Here is a 17,459-nt window from a genome sequence, read left to right as displayed (position 1 = left end):
TGAAGCTGAAAAGGTGACCCCCGCACACAGAGCTGATAGTCACCCAGTGGGGGAGCGAGCGCAAAGAGCACCCACCGCCCGTGCACACGCCCTGGAGCTCCTGGCGCGCGGCGAGCCTGGCTGGGACGCAGGGCCATACCCATTCCACCTGAGAAGTACCCTGGGAAGCAACTCTGCCCAGTCCCGGGACAGAAGGCCTAAAACCTCCACACACACCGGAAAACCTGGCTCCAGTTACATCCCCAATCACGACAGCAAGAAAAGGCCGGGCAGCAACCACAGACCTGTCCATGAGCAGGAGCGCAGAGGAGACAGACATCGTGTCTACCGTGACCCTGCGGCTCTACACGGCTGGCCTCAGACACACTTGCTTTCCCCTCGCTATGTTCCCGGCAAGCGAGAGCCACAGTCCCCGGAAGCACCATGGACGCCCTTCAGAGCCAAGCTCCAGAGTCACTTGGAAGTTTAAGGTGCACAGGACAGACCAGCAGGAAAGGCGGGGCTGGGCAGGCAGGGCTCTGCCTCCACCCTAGTCCCAGGGAGGGAGGAGGGCGGGCAGTCTGGGAAGTAACCCAGGAGCAACCAACCGGTTCAGGGGTTCAGCACAGCACCACCCCCACATCTCCTGGCCCTGCAGAGACGCAGAGTCACACACAACACAGGGTAAGCCACAGAGCCACAAAACCCACGGCGCCTCTGTCTGGGAAGCCAGACAAAGTCAAATTCGCAACAACCTGGAGCGTCTCCTGTGTGGCAGACACAGCCCTTTGTGAAGAAGAGGGCCATTACTAGGTGAGTTATGAACAGGGTCACGGAAACCCGTGTCCAGCCCCGGCACCAGAGCCATCCCCAGGCACGCCCCCTGCTCTGACTTAAAACCACTGTGGAGAACTCCTTAAGGACAAGATCCAAACAACGACCTCAAGGTCAACAAACCTGACCCATTCTACACCCACTAGAAGTTACTACAGGCTGGCTCGCCCCGCCACCTGGCAACATCACGCCCTCTTGGGTCAAGGACGAGCCCATGGCGAAACTAGCGCCACCCTGGCCGGGGCCCTCTAACACCCGGGTCCAACGCAGCTTTAACCAGGAAAACTGCCCGTCGCTGCGTGGCCGACTGCACAGAGGTCTATCCAGAGATAGCCAGGAGACAGCCATCTCTGGCAAGAGGAGGTGGCAAGGGGCCAACACGGAAATTTTAATTTTACTTTACAAATTTCTGTGTCACTAAAACAAAAATCAAACAAAAAAATAAAAAATGCATGTATTCTTCCTTTTGCGATTACAAAAAGTAAGACAAGCGAACGGGGGAGACCACACGGCACAGGAGCAGCGTGCCCACCTGATCTACTCCAGGCCCCGGGACTGACGCACAAAACCTGAGAGCCCTCTGCTCCAGAGCAACTGACACGAGGCGGGGTGGGGACAGGGGAGCAACGGACACACTGGAGCCGCAGATCCCAAAGCGCAGCGTCTGGACCAGAGGCTGAATCGCCCAGGAACTGGCTGGAAACACGGGCTCCTGAGCAGCACCCAGGCCCCTGAATGAGACCCTGCAGGGAGGGGAGGCGGGGGGGTGTCGGCAGCTTCCGATTTCAGGGGCTCTCCAGCCAGCTGCTGCTGTTCCACTTGGACAAGCGCTCTTCTGACCACTGACCACTTCAAACTTCTGGTCAAATTCCTCGCTTCCCGAGGGGCCAGAGCCACGTGTCCTGCCCCTCGGGGCAGCAGGGCAGGCAGAGTCATCACTCACCCTCCGCCCATCTCAGGGCACCCGTGTTCTCCCCGCACTACAGAAACACCCACCGAGAGACACTCTCGAGGAAAGCTCTGGCTCCTACGGCCTCACTGATGAGTCTTCCAAACATTCAAAGAAACACATAAACTCTTTCGAGAACAGCACTGTTACCCCTCCCTCCCCACCCCGGAGGATGTGTGCCAGGCCATTCGGTGAGTACACTGGGGGCGTCACCCAACAAGAAAACACTCGCCCCCCCCAGGCCTTCCCGACGCCCTGTCCAGAGTCACTAGGCAGACTCTGTGAGTGTGCACGGCGCCCCCGCATTTTTCAATTCCCTGTGAAGGCTTCTGCTTTTTTAATCCATATACAATAATACTGACCTCCCACATTTCAGCACGTTGGTAGGTCCTGCAGCCATCAGGCAAAAGTCTCACGGAGAAGACACGGAGCAGACACCCCGGAGGGCAGTGCACAGGCCAGCATCACCCAGGTTGGTTGATACCCAACCTGGCACAGACGATGTGAGAGAGGACAGCTAGACAGAAAAGTCACAAACGAGACAGCAGCAAACCAAGCCCAGCAATGGAGCACAAAGGGCGCTGTAGCAAGATCGAGCTGGGACGACCCTAAGGATGCAGAGTTAGCTTACTTACCACTAAAAGTACAATGTTATTTACCACAGAGACAAAGGAGAAAACCCAACCAAGAAATGCAGAAAAAAGGCATTTGATAAAATGTAGCATGGTTGTGACCTTTTTCAAATCAGGAAACTCACAACAGAAGGGACTTACTTAACCTGATCAAAGGTGTTCACACAAGGTAAGGTGTTTAATGAAAGAAACTGGTCGGTACTCGTGGACAGCATAGGACAAGGGAGTTCCCCAGGGGCTTGGGCCCAGACAACGGCTCCCCGTCAGCCCCACGGGGAGGGGCTCCTCGCTGTTCAGCAGAAAAGGCAGGAAAACCAAGTGAGAGGGGTGAGGACTACAAACCAAACACGTTCAGAGACAGGTGACGCTCCACCCAGAAAATCCAAAAGAACCCACAAATAAGCCATGAGAACAGCTGAGTTGAACATGACCATGGGATTTGAGGTCTGCACAGCCATCTACAGCAGGCATTTACAAAATGCTGTTGTAAAATCGCCCAAAAATCACATACATCTTGGAATACATTCAATAACAGAAACACAAGGCAATTAAAAAAAACATTAAAAAAAAACTATGAAATGCTGTGAAAATTTTAAAGAAAAACTAGTCCTGGCTGGTGTAGTTCAGTGAATTGAGTGCAGGCCTGCAAACCACACGATCCAGGTTCGATTCCCAGTCAAGGCACATGCCTGGGTTGCAGGCCAGTTACCAGCAGGGGACTCATGAGAGGCAACCGTACAATGATATTTCTCTCCCTCTCTCCTTCCCTCCCCTCTAAAGGTAAATAAATTTTAAAAATCTTAAAAAACATAAAATATTAAAAAATAAAAATAAAAACTAAATAAATGGAAAGACATAACATACTCAGACATCAGAAGTTTTCATATAGTAAAAAATGATCAATAAGTTTAATGTATATCCACACAAAACTACAAATTTTTTGTGGTAATTGCCAGTTATTTTTAAATACATATGGAAATGAAAAAGGACCTAGAATAACTGAAATAATCTTAAAGAAGAACAAAGTAGGAGGGCTTACTCTATCAGGTAACAACATTTATGACACAGTTGCGGTCCTTTCCAAAGTATCACCGAAATCGGTGCTGCCAGAGACAAAGAGGCGGCAGAGCCTGCACGGCGGTCACCTGATTCACTGCAGGGCTCGGCGGGAAGAGTGACCTTCACACAAAGGGTCACAAGCCACGACCTCAGACCACACAGAAGGCCAACTCTGACAGACTGCGGTGTGGGTCTAGTGGCTAAGAGCAGAATGAAGCTGCTAGACTGTAACAAGGAGCTTCCTAAAGAAAACAGAAAGGGCACTGACCACACAAAGAAATGATTCTATAAAGTAGAATTCAGGGCAGTTAAGAAGAAAACACGCAAGTGCAAAGAACAAACAAGTCGGCCACCGAGCAGATCTGCCACGCACTGGCTCACAAAGAGCTCTTGTCCTTGGTACAGAAAGCACCCTGCAGATCAGACACACCACCCCTCACCCCACCCCTACACAGGACCCTCAGGAAAGACAGCAAGTGGCCAATAAACTGTGAAAAGGTGCGTCACACCCTTGGGCACCAGGGGAATGTGCAGTCCCAGTGAATGTCCTCGCCCATCACCAGCGTGGCAGAAAGAAAGCATTGGAAACCAGCCGCCCCACCCCAAAGAGGACGCGGAGCACTTGTGGGGCCCGTAGGCACCCAGGAAACCAGGAGACCACTGAGCAGTGTCCACTGCCACCGCCGCCACCAGGCCACCCAGGGCGTGTGTGCACCAGAAGACAGGTGAGGGGACATTATGATCAGCACCCCCGAGCATAACCGACTGAATGGGCACCCACTCACAGGGGCACCCAGAGCACCGTGTGTGCAAACGAAAACTGCACAGAATGACAGAACATGGGCATTGACGCCACGCAGGGGCACCCTGCGTGAGCCTAGGGCGAGGTGGAGCAAGGGAAGCCAGACACTGAAGGATACGCTGCATGACCGCATTTATCTGAAGCTCTACAAAAAAGCACAAAACTAATCTCTGGTGACAGCAAGCAACACAGTGGCCGCTCTGGGCGAGCGGGGTCCCGACAGGGAAGGGACCAGATGGAGACTTCAGGGCTCTGCAGCACGCCAGGGCCCACCACGTAGGGGTGCTCACTTCGCACACTCCCACGCACACTCCAGCGCTGGCTGGGTCGGCTCGCTGGGCGCCTGGGGCCTTTCCTGCCCGCAGGCCTCCCACCTGGGGGCCGGCTGGGCTCCAGGGCACTTTATGTGCATCTCTGACAGGGAGCCGGAACCAGCATTTTAGTTATTCCCACATCCCCTCCCACAACATCAGGGTGCGTCCTACTTGTTCTCTGTACCCCAAGGCCTGGCAGGAAGTCTGCGGGACAGAACTGCACTAACCGGTCACTCATTAACTAACCCTGAAACGCACTCAGGCCTGGGCGCCTCCACAGACGGCAGAGTCCGAAACAGCCCTGGTGTGTTGTGGCACAGCCCCCTCGAAGTCTCCTTCAAACGCCCTCCGACATCGAGGAAGCACAGGAAGGGGATGGTAAACAATGACACCTTCTTTAACACCGGCCTAGGCTTTTACAAGGAGAGAAGAGGCAGTGTGAAAGTTTGGTTTCCTGTAGAATGGTGCTTTACTCACGAAAATATGCAACTTTGTTCTCAATCTCCAATGGACACGAGAAGACAGAGGCAGATGAGCACCTGGCCAGCAGCCCGGGAGCACCAGGACCCAGAGCGGGCAGGGCCCATGACCCGCCTGACCCTGGTCAGAGGGGGAGTGACCCTGTGTTGGTTGTGGGAGCCCGACCGAACGAGACCTGACTAAGGGGCAGAGGCAGTCTGCAGGGTTCAGCATCAGAGGGCCTGGGCTCCAGCCCAACCTCAGAACGAGCTGCCTGGCCCGGGTGAGAAAGGCACCCCTCGGCTCTGCCCTGTACCAGAGGCCCCTCTCAGTCTCCACATCGGGGATGTTGCGGTGCCTGTCCGCCACACTGGGGCGCTGTGCCCATCATCCAGGGCCCAGCGTCTCACCCTATCTAACCCTCACGCCATTCACAGATCATTGCTTTCATTCCACACACACACACCAAGCACCGACTCTGTCCCCGGTGGGCCCCGTGCCAAGTACAGGGGACTCAGACACTGACAACCAGACCCAGGTCCCCAGCCTCAGGGTGTCTGTGTGTGATTCTCCTTGTCTCAGAGATGAGGAAATTCAGAGAGGCAGCCCCACCACCCCCCAGCCCAGGTCACACAGTAAACTGAAGGGCTAGGATTTGGACTTAAGTCCATACTTTTCACTGGGGGTTCTGAGTCCTTGGCTGCAAGCTCGACTCACCTGGAGAACTTTCTAAAAACCCTAACACCCTGGTCTCACCCCCAAACAATGAAAATGATCTCTGAGGATGAGGCCTAGACATCGGTTTACTTTTTTAGGGTCCTGGACAATTCTTCCATGCAGCTCGGGCTAAGAGCTTTGTCCCTAACCAACATCCGTTTCCCTTGCCATGTTCTCTGTCTCTTTAATTGAAGCTTTCATCTATATGAACTCAGTTTCATATAGAACTCGCTTTAATCTATATGAAGACGAACTCAGTACCAGCATTTTCCAGGAACAGTGAGTTACAACCTCTTAGATTTCGCTGTAAGCTCAGCAGAGCTTACTAAAGTAGTTACTCAGCTACTAACTAAAGCAAAAGAAAACCAGGATTTGAACAGTTAAGTGTACCAGATCTATTACTTTTGAGATTTACAGTCTACTCCTCATTCATTTGAGATTATTTACTGAACACCCACTAAGCGCCTGCACCAGCTGGAAAACATAATGAGTAACACATGGCCCCCGCCCCAAGAAGCTCACAGTCCACAGGGGTGGGGAGGGGGTCAGTGCTGTTTCAAAAGCAGCGCAGGGGGGCTGTGGGGCCCAAACAAGAATTCTGAAAGGGGCAAGGGGGTCAGAGAAGGCCTCCTGGAGAAGAGGTCACTTTGGCTGAACCCTGAAGGATGACAGGAGCTTGCCAGGCAGAGGAAGCAAACTGGGCAAAGGTGCCAAGACCAGACGGCTGCTTCAGAGAACTGACAAGTTCAGCGTCTGTGGCTGCAGCACAGAATGGGGGCTGGAGTCCTCAGAGGGGCAAGGCCTGGGTCTAGAACGTGCCTCGCGCCACGCCGAGTAGTTTGGAGGCCACCCTGCAACGTGGTGAGGACTTCAGCTCAGGCAGCAGGACGGCAAAACACTCAACTGACGGACTCGCGGCGTTTAATTCCCAGGAAGAACTTGGGAAGGGAAGGGGGACTGAGAAAAATGACCCCCCAAAACGGGAAAGCTCCCAGCTATGCCCCACTCCCTCACTGTCCTAGCACCGGTTTCCCAGCCTCCCTTGCCAGTAGGTGTGGCCACAGGACTGCCACCCAGCCTGCGACCCAAGGTGCAGGGATGTGTACCACTGCCAAGTCCTGGCCCCCAAGCCGCCACCCGGGCACCTTGGGCGTTTTCCCCTTCTTTTCTTCACACAGAGGAGCCCAGCACCTCAGGTTGGAACCACCAGAGCCAGGAGACAGAGAGAACTTGGGAAATAAACATCCACTGCATTTGAGCCACTCATCTACTTCCAGTTTGTTACAGCAGTGAGCAGTAAATACACACTCACGAGTTTTCTCCAGGAACTATGACCAACACTCAATGTCTTCTGCTTTAAAACTAACTGACCTCAATGGAATTTCAAAGGGAACGGAACCTGTTCATTCAGGGTAAACACGTAAAGGTGCAGTTGGGTGTGCAGGCAAGGGCTGATCCGGGAAGTGTTCTTCCTCGTCCAACCGGCCCCTCACCCTCTTCTTCCTCCTCCGGCTGGGCTCCCTCCCGTCTCTGGACTCTGGGGGACTGAGCCTCAGCCTCTCCACCTCCCTCTTTCCTCATAACTCCCCTTCTAGTAGGAGATGTGTGTAACACCCAACTCTGGAACCTAAAGGCCAGTAGGACTTAAACCCTGATTTTCAAACTCCTGCAAACATTTACTATTCCCTGTAACATTGTGTCCACAGAGCCTGGACTTCAACAGCGTCTGGCTGGAAGCAACAGAGCATTAACAGGAAAACCGGACTGCCGTGTGCAGAACAACTATTAGGCAGAATGTGGATGACTCATCACTCCTCCACATACAGAACCTTACAGAATCCTGAAACCAACCACAAGGGTTCACAACAAAGAATCAGCAAAACCGGAATCGAAACAACTCTCGGTTACAAGCCCAGCTCACTTAGTAGAAATAGGAACTAGCCAATGTGGCAACCTAGTGGGACTCGTGACCTGTGCGCACGGGAAAACACAGGGGCCGGAAGAGTCTGACGTTGGCCACATCAGAGTCGGTGCCCTGCTGACCGAGCGGGCAGACATTTTAGGGCAGGCCCTGTGCAGCCTGAGCAACAGGGCAAGGTCGTTTCAACTGTTATCCCATGAGTGTTTTTAGCAGAACAGACCTCATCCCCACCTGGGTGAAGGGAAGGTGATTTACCAGAAGAGCGCAGCTGGTGGGCCAAGAGCTGCTTTGCAGGAACAGCTTTGCCTGTGGGTTTCTCAAGACCCCACCGACTCCTGTGCACCCACAAAGCACCTGCATGCTACCCTGGACCCCCTGCCAGGCTGCCACCGCCACACCACGGGCAGAGCCACACAGGCTGGCAGGGCAGCTGAGCATGGAAACCGAGGCATTCCTGCGAAGTCAGGGCACGCCTTCCCGACAGAACCGGCACAGGAACTGGGGCGGGGGCGAAGGAACCCTCAAAGAACACACACAGTCTCCTTCCCCCGGCCCCCAAACAACCTTCCTACAGCTGAGACACTTCTAAGGCCTGGGATGCCTCCCAGGAGCCAGGCACAGACGCTGCAGCGGTGGAGTGAAGTCCGTGCAGAGCATGGCCTGGCTGGAGAGCAGGACACCCACCTCGACACACAGGTCTCCAGCTCTTGGTTCAGTTCCCGCCACTCCTGCGTATCACTGACTCCACAGTGAGGGTCCCCACCTCCCCACCTGGAGGGATCAGGAACCTCACTGTCAGCACCCAACGGCAAGGGGGGCTGAACTTAAAAGGTTTCTTTCCTCAGATCAGAGACCTTCCCTAAGCCGCCCGAGGGAAGGAAAGGATCACCAAGCCCAGCGGGGACGCAGACCCATTCCTGTGGCCTGAAGGTCAGCACCTGGTGGAGAACTGGCCACAGGGAGGCCCATGGAGGCCAGCTTTGGGCGAGTTAGAAGTAACACACTCTCCCCGCAGGACTGACTCGACCCTTCGCGTCTCCGCTTTCCGCCCTGCAGCTCACCTCTGCGCCAGTCGGCACCTGCCGACATTCACTGGTTCTCCCACTCCCCCACTCCTTCAGGCACACAGCAGGGATGACCCAGGGTAAACTCTAGTGGGGACACAGCCCCGACCACCGCACCTGGTCCGAGCACTCTCCATGCACTGCCTGTCACTGCCCTTTTGGAGATGAGGAAACCAAAGTTCAGGAGAAGAAAGCAGCTTGCCCCGGGGCCCAGCTGGGAGGGCAGAACCGAGACTCACACGCAGGTGCTGCAGGCACCCTCTCTGAGTGCCCACCGAGTCAGCCCCTGGAGAACAACCGCTGAGAGGTGCAGGCCCCCTACCTCCACTGCATCACATGTCCCCAGACACTGAGACAAGTGCCCAAGGGCACAGGCAGTGTCCAACAGGACTTCATGTGGGACCGTCCACCGAGCAGACAGCCCCTGCCCCAGCTGCAGAGGAGAAAGCAGGCCAGACCTGTCCACCACGCCTGCCTCAGTAGAGGCCACCTCCTGCCTCCACTTCCGTCCCCTCCCCCAGGGCCCTGGGGGCAGCTCCCTCTTCAGGCTAACTGGACCCTTGCACCTTCGCACCGGCTCGCACGATTCTCAGACACCATGCGCGCCGTGGCACACCAGCGAGACCCAAGGCAAAAGTAAAAACACCCCCACAGACCTCCACTGACACCTCGTGGACCGGCACTGAGTGACAGGACGTGGCTGCTGTGACTAAGGAACCAAACTTCCCGTTAGTGACGCACGAACAGCCTGAGTGTGGCCCGTGGCTCAGGCTCCAGGCAGCGCAAGTCTAGGCTGGAGCAGAAGCCCCAACTGTGGCCCAGCCTAAGCCCTTGGACAGCCAGACAGAGTGGCTGCCGAGCGGGCGTGGCCTGCAGTGGGGAGGGGGGCACGGGTGCAGATCAGTGGGGACCATCAGACAGACACAGGACTTTTCCCACACAGAGCCCACACTGAACCCGAGTGGGCTCCAGGCCTGACAGGTGTGCCGAGCAGGGCCGCTACAGGGCAGGCACCCGAAGACCCAGAACGCCCAGAAGGTGGGGCTCATCAGGAGAGCCACCAAATTCACAGCCCCTGGGCAGCTACAATGACACGCCCAAGACCACCCAACCTTCCAGGTGCCCTTGCTGTGTGAGCACGTGGTTCGTGGGGCAAACAGAGAGCCCACGTGGCGGGTGCTCACAAAGGGGCAGGAGAGGGCCCTCCGGGCCGTGGCTAAGCCTCTGCAGAAACGGCTTGGGAACCAGGTGGCCCTGAGAAGGTGTGTTCCGCTGTCTGTGGGCCCCAGTCCAGGCCAGGAGGCTGTCCGGGCAGGGCCTGACAGGGGTGCCACAGGGACAGCAGTGGCTGGCAGCCAGCTGGAGCGAGGGCAGGTCTGCTGGGAGAGGCCAGGACTAAAGGGGAGGTGACGTCTTGTGCCCAGCATGGCAGCAGCCCACGGAACTTGGGGCCCCTCCTGGCAGAGGACCTCGTGAGGCCAGGCCCACGGCAGGGCATGGCCAGGCCCACAGCAGGGCATGGCACCCCGGAGCAGGCCCTGCTGTCCAGTGTGGCCCCTCAGCAGTGAGGAACCCAGGTGCAGGGGACCCTACCACCCACTCAAAGCTGCTCCCGCAGCTCTCGCCCGTGCCAGACTTCCCTGAGGGCAGGGTGCTGGCCACAAGCGGGAGTTTTCAGACACCCGAGGCCAGCCTACCGAAGCAGTGCCCATCACAACACTGCTGCCTCCACTTCACACCCAGAGTGCCAGGAGCCGGATGGGGGCACTACGCACCTCTCTTCAGGCACACTGGACACAGCTCAAACACGGTGTGTCCGTTGAGGGTAGAACTCTACTGTCCAGCAGCCCGGGTCAGGGAGCAGGGGCTGAGTCCCTGGAGCCCGACTACCACTGGACACATGACCACAGGCCTATGCACCCACGCCACGCAGACACCCCACCAGCCACGGTCTCCACTTCTCCTTCCCACTCCTCAGGCCCCTCTGCCCGCTGCGGTCTCCCCGGTCGGCCCTCCCCTCATTGTGCCCCACCCCGCCCTCCAGCTAGCCCCTGGCCTCTCGTCCAGCTCAGAGGCCGGTCACACTCTCCCATGCACCCTCACCCTGCTGGCTGCCCTCACCCATCACTGCACTCTCATAGCAACACCGAGGCCTGGCCCCCCCGCCCCAGGAGCAGCGCGCTGGAGGCATGTAGGGAAAGGGCACAAGCACGCTGGCAGGGCTGCGGTCACCCTGACTCCATGGCCCCACGGCCTGTCCTTCATGCCCCCTCTCACCTGGGCGACTGTCACGCCTCATCCTCAGTCCTCTCACCCCACCCCTCCATTCCCATCCCCACTGTCTGCTAAGGACCCTGCTTCCCGCTTCTCCAAGAAGACAAAGCAACAGAAACAGAACTCCTGCCAACACCAGCTGGTGTGGCAGGACATGGGGCCCGGGCCCCTTGCTCACTGCCGGCGGGGCGACCCAGGGAGGCGACTCTGGAAGGCATTGTGCTGTTTTCTCACAAAACAGCACACACTGCCCTAGTGGGGTAGCTCAGTTGGTTATGGTTAGAGCATCGGCCCGATACGCCAAGGTTGTGGGTTCGATCCCTGGTCAGGGCACATGCAAGAATCAAACCAATGAATGCATGAATAAGTGGAACAAGAAATCTCTCAATCCACCCCACCTCCAATAAAAAAAAAAGCCCTAAACCAAACTGACTGTCCTCTCGCCACTCCATCCAGCAACTGGGCTCCTCGATGCCCACCCACAGGAGCCGAGAACTCACACCCACACGGAGACCCGCAAGCAGAGGCGCACAGCAGCTTCCACCCTACCGCCCACACCTGGGGGCCGGGTGCCCTTCAGCAGGCGGGCAAGCCCACAGACCGCGGCCACCCGGACAGTGAGAGCTGTCTGGCACTAAATAGAAAGGAGCCATCAAGCCAGGAAAGGACCTGGAAGAAACACAGACGCATATCACTGAGTGACAGAGGCTCCCACAGCGCGACTCCAAATACCGACACCCCGAGGACACAAAACTATGGGGCAGTGGACGCTGGGTGTCAGGGGTTGGGGGCGGGAGAACTGGCAGAGCACAGAGGATGTCAGGGCAGCGACCTGCTCTGCATGAGCCCATGACGGTGCAGACGTGTCATGGTGACATCTGTCACTCCCACATGCCCAGCACTGGGAGTGACACTGGTGTGTCAGTGCAGGTTCCCTGGTGACAACAAAGGTGCCACTCTGGAGAGGAATGCGGATGGTGGGGGAAGCTCTGTGTATGTGGGGACAGGATACAGAGAATCTCGGGCTTCCTGTTAATTTTGCTGTGAATGTAAAACTGCTCTAAAATAATCAAGTTCATTTTTTTTAAAAAAAGTATGTTACGCCCTAGCCAGTGTGGCTCAGTTGGTTGGGCACTGTCCTGCAAACCAAAAAGTTGCAGGTTCAATCCCCAGTCGGGGCACGTGCTTGGTTGCAGGTTCAGTCCTGAGTCAAGGCACACACGAGAGGCAACAGATCGACGTTTCTCTCCCTCTCTCTCTCCTTTCCTTCCCCCTCTCTGAAACCAATGAACCTGTTTTCAGGTGAGGATAAAAAATGCATGTTGAGATAAGACACCTGTATTCACACAAACACCGAAGCAGCATTAAAAACAGTTAAGAGCCTACGTGCACTGGAAACACACCCCCACCCTCCTGCGGCTGCCCGTACCGCCCCCGTACCGCCCACCCGGTGACCTAGGTGACCACAGTGTGGGAGCCAGGTCCCACTCCTCCCGGAGTGCAACTCACTGCGGGGGGGACGGGACCTCCAGAGCGTGCTCCTCTCAAGGACGTCGAATCCTCTTGCAAGAGCAAGACACCCTGCTCTTGCCCAGGCTGTTCCGAGAGCAGATACACACTCACCGCTCCAGCCTCGGGGAGGGGGAACCTCCCGCTGCCCCGTTCCTTCTGCGGCAGTCAGGCCGTCTCTGTCCCCCCGTAGCACGCCCACCCCAGGGCTGTCTGCTCACCCCACCAGCTCCTGTCCCCCGTTCGTCCTCCCTCACCAGTGACCTGCTTTCCCGAAATGGCCACTTCTCAGTCCTCCTGTTCCTTGACCCCTCAGCACCTGCCGCCCCAGTGACTGCCCACCCCACCTCCCGGTCTCCCTGGGGCCCCTCCTCTCAGGCCGTTCAGTTGCTATGGCAGCGCACTTCTGGGCCCTCTCCTCTGACCACTCACTTCCGTGGTGACCTTGACTGCTTCCAAGCCGCCCACGATGCCAGCCACACTCAGCTTCTATGTCCTGCCCAGACCCCACTCCCCAAGGCCAAACCTCGCCCACCCCGCTGCCTCCTGAAGCGACTCGGCTGTCTCCAACGCAACTCCTCGTCTCCCTCCCAAACTTGTCTGCACTGAAGACGGCTCTCCTTTTCCGCGGTTCGCGCCCAAATCCTAGACGCTTCTTGGATGCCTTTCTTTCCTCCACACCCCAAGGGCACCCCTCACGTCACAACTATTCCCCCATGCCCAGCGGTCACCCAGGGCAGCCCCTCCCCCTGCCCAGCACCCCGCAGCCGCTGCAGCTGTGCTGCCGAAACCGAGGCCCCGCCAGCACTCCTGTGGAGGCGGAACCCCAACACGGCCCTCTGAGTCCCTGCCCCTGGGGTCACACCCTGGGGAGATCCCTGTCTCGAGCACGGGCAGTGACGGCTACCTGTGGTCAGGTCATGTCATATGGCACCGGTCACTCCAGGGGAGACTGTTCTCTGCAGTGAGCCCTTAAAACAACTGGGTTCTTCCTGCAAAAGAGACTTCAAGTGTGAGAGGAGCTTTACACCAGGGACATTCTCTGTTGCCAGCTCCAAAGATGGAGGGGGCATGTGGCAAGGACCGTGAGAGGTCTCCGGAGACAGAGAGTGGCCACCGCTCACAGGTGGGGTCTGGGGACTGAGTCCTGTCACCGCAGGGTACTGTGTTTGACCAACAACCAGAATGGGCGCAGAAGCAGCCATCTCCCCAGTCAGGCCCCCTGTCGAGGCCGCAGCTGACCCACAGTTTGGTGTCATCTTGCACAGTCCTGAGAAAGAACCAGCCGCGCACCAGGAGCTGGGGGTGCTGCCCGAAGCCGCTGCGCTGGTGGCCCTTCGTTATGCGGCAGGAGACGACCAACGCCACACCCCGCAGCGAACGGCTGCAGGCCCCACACGGGGCCGGCATCACGCAGGCCTCTGCGGCGCCAGGCCTGCCTGCGCCCTCGCCCCCACCTGAGTACCCTCTCCCAGGCTCCTGCTTCCAGTCTTTTCCCTTCTCTTTCAGGTCTTTGCTTGAATCCCGCAGTGACCTGACGGGCACCGCCTGGCGGGCACCTTTCCTCACTGACCTGACGGGCACCGCCTGGTGGCCTGCCCTGACCAGCTGGGCTGCGAGCCGCCTCCCGCCATCCGCAGTCCCCAGGCCTTCCCGCTGCCTCCGCATCTCCTTTCCCCCACAGCACTTCCCATGCCCAACGTACACATGTTGCTCACTCACTCACTTTTCAGCGTGGTCATTACTGGCCTCCTCCCACTCAACTACAAGTCCTCGAGGACAAGGTCTTTGTGTCATTCACAGATGGCTCCCAAGTGGCTAGAACAGTGTCCAGGCACATGGCAAAGGCTCAGTGTATATTTCTTGAAAGAATGTACAATGACACGCGGGCCTGCGAACCACAGGGTCGCGGTTCGATTCCCAGTCAGGGCACATGCCTGGGTTGCAGGCCAGTTCCCGGTTCCTGGCGAGGAACGCACGAGAGGCAACCATACATTGATATTTCTCTCTCTCTCTCCTTCCCTTCCCCTCTAAGATAAATAAATAAAATTAAAAAAAAAAAAAAAGAATGTACAATGAGAGACATTTTAAGGACCTGGCACAGTGCTGCCCACCGTGGGCACTCCATACGTAATTATGCTTGTGACCTGCAGCGTGGCACAGGGCGGTGGGCAGTGGGGCCCCACACACCCGGCAGCTCTTCTGCGCACAGCTGCACAGCCCACAGGCGGGCTCTCCAAACAGTGCCCGTGGTGGCAGCCAAACTCTCGCCTGTGTCCAGCACATGGACAGGAGGCTCCCTGTGGCTCCTGTCAGCCACGTTTGCAGAGGGACACTGCCTGCTGCACCCTCTCCAAATGCAAAGGACAGCCTCAAAGGAAAGCTCACCTGGAGTTAGAGAAACATCTCTGGTCAAGGTTGCCGGTGGCCTCCCAGTGCTGAGACCATGGCTGGTAAGAGCTCAGCGGTGCAGCTCATGGCCGGGAAAGCCGGGCAGGCATCCCATAGCCACAGGGCTTGGGCTGCTGGAGATCCACCCGGTCCAGGACTTCAGAGTGGAGGAAGGGGAGACCCTCGGGTGGGGAGACCCACGGAGGCTCAGAGGAGCCAGGGTGAGCGTGTGTCTGGGGGAACGCTCACACGGAACAGAAAGGCCAGAACCCCGAATACCTGACACGGCTCGCGGCTCTCAGTCAGGGGCAAGGGCAGCCGCCCTCCTCGCTGCCCCGCCTGCCAACTCTGTCCTACTCCTGTCGTGCTCCGGGCCTCCCACTCGGCTCTGCCATGGCTGCCACTGCTGCTCCCCACCCCGGCAGGCCCACCCCACCTGCACAGCCAGCTGGGAAGGCCGACCACGACAACGTAGCCAGCAGGCCTCAAGCCTCAGAGCTGGCCCCAGCCTCAGTCTCACACTTTCAGATGCCTGGGGGGCCTCCTCAACCCGCTCGCCCACAGTGCCCTGTAGGAGAGCCCAGCACTGCCCTCCCTGCCCTGGCCCAGAGCCTCTGGACATCCTCAGCCCACCCTTTCGCAGAGGACCCATCAGCTCCACCGCCACCAGCCTGCAGAAGCGGCCCTGCGCCCAACTGCGGCTCGCCCGCTCTCCCAGTCCCACACCCTGGTTCTGCCCCCAGCACAGTGTGCCAGCGAGAGGCAGTGGAGCGGCTTCTGCAGGACGACGCAGACTCCGAATCGGACAAGTGCCCATTCTGCCACCTGGATGGGCCGTGAAAGGCTCAGGGAGAGGAAGGCCCAGTGGGGGCTCCAAACAGGGTGGCTACCGCCCCTCAGGGGGAAGCTGCTCAGGAGGCAGTGCGGAGCCCCTTCCGCCAGCTGGGGCGCAGCCCCCCTCTCATTGAGACATGTTGACGAGAGCAGACTCGGAGCAACCCTGGACCAGGCGGCTCCTCACATTTTCATGGCTCTGCAAGGAGGGCATCCTCTGCTCAGTCTGCAAACAAGGGCACAAGCCCCAGCGAGGTGGAGTGCGTGCCTGCCGGACCCAAGACCACGGGCCAGCACAAGCCAAGCCCAGAGAACAGCGGCCAGTGCTCCTCCCCAGGTACCACGGTGGTGAGCACTCACTTCCAGCCACTCGGATATTCAGCAGGTGTGTCCTGCCCATCACAGTGCCAGGCCAAAGTCACCAGGAACATTAGCAAGCAGATTCGTAGAAAAGTCATAGTTCAATGTCATACCTCAATTTACTGATGCTAATTCTAAAATGGTCAAAGCAGTTGAAAACTAGTCAGCCAGGCCTAAAAATAACAACAAAATAAATATCAGCAGGTCCGCCACATGCTCAGTGCCTCACGTCTACGGGCATTTCCGCCCCCACTTAACCCAACAATACTCTGACGCAGGAACCTACTTCTGTCTTCCAGATACGGAACTCGGGTCTGTTTTCAAAGACCCGAGCCCTGTGTCACTTCTGCAGCCCTTGCAGGTCCTCAGCCCCCGCACTCACTGCCTCACCTAGATGGCACGCACAGCACGCACCTGCACCCCCCAGCGCTCAGCGCAGGACACAGACACCACTCTAGGAAGTGGATGATGTCAGAATGGATGTAAGGGCTCTACACGGGCCCCCAGGAAAGGCCCCCGAACTGGTGCACCAGGGAGCGGCTGCATCGGAGCCACCCCTGGGACGAAAGAACTCGAGCACACAGCAGGCCAGAAGGCTGCCACCCGGGCCCCACACCGCTGGAGCGCAGAAGGCAGCCACCTCCTCCACCACAACTGCCTCTGAACACCCCGGAAGCAAATGAGGGCTGCTGCTGCAGGAGCAGGGAACAGCCAAGGCGGGGGACAATGGTCTCCACCAAACTGCTGCCTCCAGGGGCTCTTACGGGGAGAACGGGACAGCACTCCATTCATGACCAAACCCAGCAGCAAGGGGCTCTGGGAAATGCCCATCTTCCGTCTCTACCTCGCACAGTTCCAGAGGCACCTCTAAGGAACATGTCCTGGGGCACAAGCCCCCCAACCCACAGGATCTGCCACGCCACAGTGAAGTCTGAGAATGGCACCTTGGCAAGGACTCGGTGTCACCTGCGACTCTGTACGCTCTGGCTGTGTCACATGTCTCTCTGAAAGAGCATGTCTTTCTTGGCATTGTTCTTGCCCCCACCGACAATCAAGTCCCAAAAGCCTAGATCCCTGCAGGACCTAACATTTTGGTTGAGCACTGTCACAGCAAATCAACATGCCCACTTAAAGACATATTTTTCTTATGCCAGTGGTTTCAAATTTTTTCACATGGCAGGACCTTTAAAAAAGTGAAATCTTGCATGAAACCCCAACAAAGGTAGAAAGCAGAGCCAGAAATCCAACCTGCATTCTGGGTTTGTGCTCTGTCCAAAACTTGACCTGTATTACCTCGTTTAACCCTCACGCCAACTCGTTACAAGAGGTACAATTAGCCCCAGCTGGTGAGGCTCATGGAT

At 57.4% G+C, this 17,459-nt stretch overlaps 1 protein-coding gene across 6 annotated transcripts in view; it reads right to left on the bottom strand.

The window, feature by feature from the left end:
- The window catches only part of TBC1D14 (TBC1 domain family member 14), an 81,772-nt gene that overhangs the window by 51,132 nt on the left and 13,181 nt on the right, over positions 1–17,459 (bottom strand). Inside the window, exon 1 of one of the 6 annotated variants that reach the window (XM_037046226.1) lies at positions 8,605–8,609. The exons of 4 other annotated variants lie outside the window; for them this stretch is intronic. Coding sequence is in view for 1 of the 2 variants with exons in the window: in XM_037046210.1 (XP_036902105.1) it covers positions 285–319 (35 nt within the window). In the remaining variant the exon portion in view is untranslated. Of the gene's footprint in view, positions 1–284; positions 471–8,604; positions 8,610–17,459 lie in introns of those variants that run through there. One more of the 6 variants, XM_037046210.1, reaches the window with a different exon arrangement.

The sequence above is a fragment of the Sturnira hondurensis genome, unplaced genomic scaffold (genome assembly GCF_014824575.4).
Source record: "Sturnira hondurensis isolate 20B ecotype Veracruz unplaced genomic scaffold, ASM1482457v3 Scaffold0000780, whole genome shotgun sequence".
In the NCBI taxonomy this organism is placed as follows: Eukaryota; Metazoa; Chordata; class Mammalia; order Chiroptera; family Phyllostomidae; genus Sturnira; species Sturnira hondurensis.
The sequence above is the reverse complement of the archived record's forward strand: the minus strand, read 5'-3'. Positions and strand labels throughout refer to the sequence as shown.